General features: G+C 41.9%; 1 protein-coding gene across 3 annotated transcripts in view; it reads left to right on the forward strand.

Moving 5' to 3' along the window:
- KIAA0753 (KIAA0753 ortholog) overlaps positions 1–3323 on the forward strand; it is a 32894-nt gene extending 29571 nt beyond the window's left edge. For all 3 annotated transcript variants that reach the window (XM_026656497.1, XM_029912511.1, XM_026656498.2), the window contains one exon: positions 1326–3323. In XM_026656497.1, coding sequence (XP_026512282.1) covers positions 1326–1443 — 118 coding nt within the window. In that variant the 3' untranslated portion in view covers positions 1444–3323. The remainder of the gene's footprint in view (positions 1–1325) is intronic.
- Positions 3324–7582: the final 4259 nt, after the last annotated feature.

Genomic DNA, 7582 nt, shown 5'->3' on the forward strand with positions numbered 1-7582 from the left:
TTTTTTTATTTGTTAAATATGGTAACCCTAATGTGTGTAGTCTCTATGGCCCTGATCCTACAGACACTTAAGCAAATGCTTCATAGTATTACCTCTACTAGTCCCATTGAAATCAATAGGCTTACTGTAGTAAAATTAAGCCTCAACACCAGTGTCTGCCGGATCAGTGCCTTTGATTTTAATAGGACCACTCACGTGCTTAGAGTTCAGATATGCTTCTGTGCTTTGCTGGAGTGGGGCCTATGTGAGCAAGAATTGAATGACCTTGGACTGGTCACTATAACCCGAGGCAGGTTAGAATGGACCGCTAAAACATCCCTGAGCATGTTTCAGCACTATCCTTATCAACTCCAATAGAGTGTTCATAATTGGCATTGGTGTGAGCCTCAGTAGCTCAAACACTGGCCCCTCTTCATGACTGGCAAAAGGACAAAATGAAAATGAGTCCTTCCTTCCTTGCAGCTGAATTGCAGCTCTGCTTATGTATGTATTGTACATATGATTTGAAATCAAACTAAAAATGTAATCCAATTCACAGCACTGTTTGGTGAATGTTTTACCATCAGAGGGCCCTATAAAACTTGTCAACCATTACATGTATCAGTAAACGTTTAGAAGAAACCGCTTTGCTCTGTATTAGAGACACAGAAAAGTTAATTTTCCTAGTATTATTGCAGCAAACGTAAGACTCTGAGAAGGAGAAATTTTAAACAGGCCAGCAAAGACCTGAATTTCTCAAATGCTGAAACACTATGAGTTCTCCTGAGTTAAAATCTCTGATCCCACTGCTCCCCTGTAAACATCCTTGCTTTCAGAAGGGGCTGATCCAATGACCATTAAAATCAGTGGGAGTCTTTCCATTGACTTCAATGCATCAGGTCCCGAGTATGTTAAATCTTTCTGTACAAAGCAGAATGTTTGCATCTAACATCTTTAAAAAGGAAAAAAATATACCAGTTAATGGAAGGTTGGTCACATTCCCCAATCCTCCATGGACACCATGTATTCACCTCTCTTTTATCAGAAAGCTGATAGATGCAAAAATTTCAGATGCTCCACAAAACTTAGGAGTAAACAGGATGGTTCTGTAGTACAAGAGTTTTCCCCTAAGTATGTGTGTGTATCTGTATGTATGTGTTTGTATAAAAATATATATAAAAATATATATATATAAAAAAAATAAGGTGAAAAGAAATACAAACATTTCTCTTTTGAGATCAGAGCATTGATATAAATGGACGAAATGATTGCTGCATATTTGGGTTCGTTTGTACAAACCCCAGGATTCTATCCTTGGCGTTTAAACTTTCTTTTCTCTCCTTTAGCCTTGCAGAAGAACTGACAGAAGAAGCCTTATGTGATGTGGCAGCAGAGCTGCAGGATGTATGTGAGGATTATGCAGAAGCCGTGTTCACTTCTGAGTTCTTGCAGCCCACAGAGTAAACGCTTTTAAATCTGCCATCAGCTAATGGAATGTCAAATCCCAGCCTACCAAGCATATTGGGTGCTTAGGTTTTTTTCAGTATCTTTGTTCTTACTGAGCACATGGAAGAATCTGCTCAATGTATGGATGAAATTCGGAAGGGATTCATCTTGGGGGTTTTAAAAATTATAATAAAGATGCTTTCCTTTTTAGATTTCAGTGTAATAAAGGTGCTGAAAAAGTGTTTGACTATAAGAGAAGTAAACATTTAACAGTAAAGTTTACATGTGTGTGCAGAGCCATTATCAATCCTTCTGTACATCTGTGATTAGTTCACTCTTTTGTGTGATCTAGTGGTACGAGCAAAGCACTGGAAGTTAACAGAACTGGGAACGGAACCCAGAACTCTCAGTGATTTGGGCAAGTCACTTAACCACTCCATGCCTTACTTTCCTCCTTTGTAATGCTCCTTACTTACCTCACCGAAGCGTTGTGGGGTTTAATCAATCAATTATTGTTCAGAATGCACTTTGAGCTCCTCTGAAAGGTGCGCTGGAAATACAAAGTATTATTTCATATGCGTCTAAAACCCAAATTGAAAATGCTGATGCAAAAGAGTAAATGCTGTTTGATTTGCCTTCAGTGTTTCCAGTATCACACAAGAAAGATGCTGTTTATTTTGTCTGACAACTGCATTAACATTCTTCACAGTCTTGTTAGCTGGTTTTTGGACTAGATGCAATAATCCAGAGGGGTGATCCTCATGTCACAGCATTAAGTGGGTATTTTGAACAATAGCTAGAAATGGCTCAATTTATTTGCAAGAAAGCTTGTGCTGCTGTACTATTGCAACCCCCTTGTGGTTGTAACATTGTTTTCTGAATATTTTACAGCACTATGCATATCTGAATTAACATTTAACAGTCCATACAAACAAGACTTAACTTTTTTCTAAAAAAAAAAAAAAAAAAAATTGGTACAGGTTTTCTTCTCTTTCCCCCTACCCCCCCCTTTTTTTAATACTAGCCTAAACCAATACCATTCATCTAACAGCAGCTCCATTTAAAGACCCAATCTTGCATTCTTTATTCACTTAAAATGCCCATTAAAGTCAATAAGAATTATGCGTAAACAAGGAATGCGGGATTCAGCTCCAAAATTGTGACATCAAACCATCTAGGGCATTCCAGCGTCTTCCTTACTTGTCATAGTTGTTCTTAGTGTTGTGGGGGTATGGTGTGTATGATATATACCTGAATACTTTAGACTCAGTCGCAGGTTAGAGATGGAATGTGAGACTTGTAAAATGTCCTTGCTTTTATTGATTTGTGTTGAGATGGTATTGCACAGAATTGTGTCTTATCCCCATATTTTTATTGTGCAATAAAAATAAATAGAATAACCCACATTCCTGGCTCTTTTATATTGGGCTCATTTGTTAGTTTCAAATAATCAATGTCCTGTGTTGAGTTTTGGTAATATATGTCCGGAGGACAAACAACAACAAAAAAGAAAAAAGGGTATATGATAAAACTCATGGGCCAAAACATGTGAATGCTATTTACTGTGACAAATTCCTTTTGTGCAATAATGTTTAACCCATTATAGCATCATTTTCCAATATAGCGAGATTTATATTTTTTTGCAAGTCAAAACACATTTTTGTAAAAATAAATAAAATAAACAAAAACCCAAACCCCAAAGTGTTTTTATTAAAGTATGTAATTTGTGTTTTGTGATTTGTTTTGATAACATTTATTTATATCAATGTACTCTTTATTTGGTGGATTCTGTGTGGTTTTGTAATTTAAAACAAAATACAGCTAACGGGTACCTTTTTCAAAATGTATAGAGAGATTTATTTTAAAAAATTCTGGGTTCACTAAACCAGCAGTGTATATGTGCAACAGTATTTTCAAATATTTGAATTGTTTTCAAATAAACTCTATTGATTGAGGATTTTTTTTAATTTAGAATAATTTGGATCTAAATCCCATGTTTATTATAAATAATGAATAAGACATGTTAACAGGGAATGCAAAGAAAATGCTCTTCATTTCTGCCATCCTAATCTTTACAGTCAGAAAAAGAGATGCTAATAGAGGGCTGAATCATCACATTTATGGCCTTATACCACGTATAGGAAGAGCATTGTTACACTACCACTAGAGCGGTTTGGGCAGGAGATTGTGCCTCCGAGGCCAGTCTCCCTACTCCTACCCTGACTGTTCCTGGGAAGGAGTATAGGAGTGGTAGGTCTATATCTGTTGTAACATCTAGGGGCCTTGGGGATGGGGAGCCGCCACCTGCACACGGAGGCTGCTTCTCCTCTCCCACTGCTATCTGTGAGGTGGGTTGCCAGCAGGGGTTTGAGAGAGTATCTTGTGCCACCCTTGTGGCTGGGCCACAATTTGGCCCTTACTAACTTACTAATCTGTCCAAAAGTAGCTTCATTTTCTCCCTGCATAAATTCCCACTAGGCTTTGTGACACTAACTGTATATTTAATCTGATGATGCTTCCGTGAGCTCCGATCCTGGGAGGAATGGGGTGCTGGCACCAGAGTGCTGCCTTCAACCTTGGACCCATACAGGAGTAAGGCCTTGAAAGGTAGCACCTTCCTGCCTTTCCTAATACGATACTGAGGGATGTTACCGTCCATGTGATATTTTTATTAGTAGAGTGCCTTGCATGCTAACTACAGTATAGACCAGGGGTTGGCAACCTTTCAGAAGTGGTGTGCCGAGTCTTCATTTATTCACTCTAATTTAAGGTTTCGTGTGCCGGTTATACATTTTAAACTTTTTTAGAAGGTCTCTTTCTGTAAGTCTATAATATATAACTAAACTATTGTATGTAAAGTAAATAAGGGTTTTAAAAGGTTTAAGAAGCTTCATTTAAAATTAAATTAAAATGCAGAGCCCCCTGGACCGGTGGCCAGGACCCGGGCAGTGTGAGTGCCACTGAAAATCAGCTCGCGTGCTGCCTTTGGCACGTGTGCCATAGGTTGCCTACCCCTGGTATAGACTCAAGAGGCCCCTGCTGAGAAACACTTAATATAAGCCCCTCAACCTGTAGCCACTCTGCATGAGGAAATCCCATTGATGTAAGTGGGTCCTAAATGGACAACATATAGTTCCCAGTCCTGCAAAGCCTTATGCATGTGCTTAACTTTATACCTGATGAGTAGCCCTATTGATGTCCAGGGGACTATACACGCTACCTTTAAAGTTAAGTATGTGCGTAAGTCTGCAGGGGCAGGGCTAGAGACAGAATGCAGGCCAGAGCAGTGGCGCTAAGGAGGTGTCTGAATGGTTCTATTTAAAAAAAAAAAAAGTCACAGCACAGGCCTCGCCCTGCCAGGGAATTTATTTAGAAGGAACAGGACTCAGGAAAGGGTTAATGAATCAGGGTCTTAATTAGAACAGCCTGGAGACACCTGGCAATGGGGGGGGGGGCCCATAGGTCTTAATTGGGATTGCTGTGGTACACCTGAGGGGGTGTCTGTGAGGGCAGGCCTGTAACGAAGGAAACCCTCAGACTACTGAGGAGTGAGAGTGCCAGCCCTGAAGCAGTGAGGCCTGATGGCGAGGGAGTCCCACTGCCAGCCCCGAAGCAGAGAGGCCCTGGTGGTAGGTGGCTGAGGCTCTGGGCTTAGTGGGAAGCCTGAGGGAGGCTACACAACCTGAGGTGACACAAAAACCTGGAACAGAGCCTGAAAATGAGCCAGCACGGAGCTGAGACGTGCTGTGAGGAGCCTGAAATAAGGGACTGGGGCGGGGAGTCAGTCAGAGCGGGGAAATATCTGAGCTACTATTGACTGAGTGGTCTATGTTGCAGGGATGCCAGGAACGAGGGCCCCACGTCAGTGTGACTGTGACTGTTGATTTATCTGTTTTGGATGTAGGAGTTTGATACCCTGAAGGGGGGGAACCACGGTGCGTGACCTGCCTGGAGGGCTGCGTTGTCAGAAGAGGAAGGGGACTCCCGGACGTCCAGCAGGAGCAACGGAGAGGTAGAAACGCTGCTTAGTCATGCCTGGGTGCTAGGGGGTGCTCTCACCAGAGGGTTGACCCTTGACATATATTTATTTCGTTACTATGTGGTTGAGGGAGGACTCAGGTTTACAGGCCGGTCAGAGAAATGGGAGCATTAGAGGAGCGACTCGAAGGGAGAGAGGGGAGGTATGGCAGTAGGTTTGCCATCTCTGAGGTACAAGTCAAACCCAAGAGATCCAGGATGATCCTGAGCCCATAAAACTGGACGGCTGGCAGTGTGTCCGGAGCCCCCTTACAGATTGCCTGGGACAGTTATCTCAAAAAAAGGGACAATCCTAGGGAAACCTGGACCAGTGGCAGCCCTCGGCAGAGGGGCGAGGGGATAGTTTGCTAGCTGTCATATGGCTCGAAGTGAGCAAAGGGGCCACTCCTGAGAAACCTGGAAAGAGGCCCCCGAAGATGTTACTGCTCATTTGTGTTCTCTAAGTGGGTCCTCCACCCCCTGTGAAAATAAATACAATTCACTCTAAATATTAAACCGTAGACATTAAATCAGTGGGTTTCTGGGAGTGAGGTAGCAACTGTGTGTTTTCTGCCAGTGCTTCCCACAGATGCTAGGTCCACTTCTGTTTCCTTTAAAGTCAATCGGAGCATTGCCTTGATGGCTATGGGAGCAAGACTGGGTTCATTGATCTGTCTCCATATTACTCTAGGATCATGCCTTTTTGGACAGCCCACTTCTCTCTTTTTTGCTCCTTTTGACTACTTTCCTTGAAGTAGTTACTGACTAGTGATTCTCACTTCAAAAGTTTTTTCTCTTACTTAATTGGCCTCTCAGAGTTGGTAAGACAACTCCCACCTTTTCATGCTCTCTGTATGTGTATATATATCTCCTCAATATATGTTTCATTCTATGCATCTGAAGAAGTGGGCTGTAGCTCACGAAAGCATATGCTCAAATAAATGTGTTAGTCTCTAAGGTGCCACAAGTACTCCTGTTCTTTTTGTGAATAGTTACAGTACATGTTCCTCTCCCTAAACCAGCCTTCCTTCCTGCAACCAGTCTTGAGTACTAGATTCCACTTACATTCTAGAGTAATGATCTGTTCTGAAAGTATGGGGCTAAAGAAGCAAGTGTGGGGGATTGAGATCAGAGGAGCTCATTGTTTTCCTTTGCTCCCGTTTGTCTGTATCCATCTGTTATCTAACATTCTAAACTCTTTGGGGCCGCTGCTGTGTTTTTGTCTGTTTGTACAGCACCTAGCACAATAAGACCCAGATTCAGGAGTGGGGCTTTTATGCACTATGGCACATCAGGAAGGCTGCCCTATGTTTATCTGCCTTATTTATCTGGAACTCCTGGGCAAGAGCTGACTCTAAAAGATTTAAAACATTAAATTTGAAATTGCAAGTTCTGCCATATGTATATCTCAGTTTCAGGGTAACTGCACTTGTATCTCCCCTCCTCCCTCTCAGTTGCCCCATTGCATTTTGGCTAACACAGGTCCAGACTGTCAAGGGACTAACTAGGGGGGGTCTGATTAACCCCTTATGCTTTTAAAGCCAGAATATTACTCCCCAAAAGCAAAGAATATGAAATATCTGACAACACACCTGCTGGGATTCCCTCCGAGAGCTCTTTCCACTCTGCTTTCCAAGAATGCAGTTTGACTTCAGCCTTAGTCACTCAGGTATCTTTAGCATACAGCAGTGCCACCCTGAGTTGATCAGACTTTAACACGGGGGGAGGGTGGGGGGGTGGATGCACGGCACACCACCGCTCCAAAGTTATACAAAAACCTTTTCCCTTTATATACATTACACATTTTATTGCATTTACTATACATTGCATTACACATTTTTTGGATTGGCTTTGAAGAAGCCAATCCCTGTGCAGCCCGTGCTGACCACGCACTGTCCATGATTCGACTTCCTCTTTACCTCATCTTTCCTTTCTTATGTATCCCTTGTTTAGCTAGTTCATCGTAAATAGCTCCCTGCGTGTTTTCCTTCTTATCTTAGTTGGCTCAGATATTCTGTCGTCTTAGTCGACTGACCTATTCACTTACCTTATTTAGCACAAACATTTTGTTTTCAACCTAATGATTTATTTCCTTCCCTAATCCTCTCTTCCAAAAAATGAGGCCACCTTCCATGTGTTA

The sequence above is a fragment of the Terrapene carolina genome, unplaced genomic scaffold, assembly GCF_002925995.2.
Source record: "Terrapene carolina triunguis isolate 2854851 unplaced genomic scaffold, T_m_triunguis-2.0 Scaffold231, whole genome shotgun sequence".
Lineage (NCBI taxonomy): Eukaryota > Metazoa > Chordata > Testudines > Emydidae > Terrapene > Terrapene triunguis.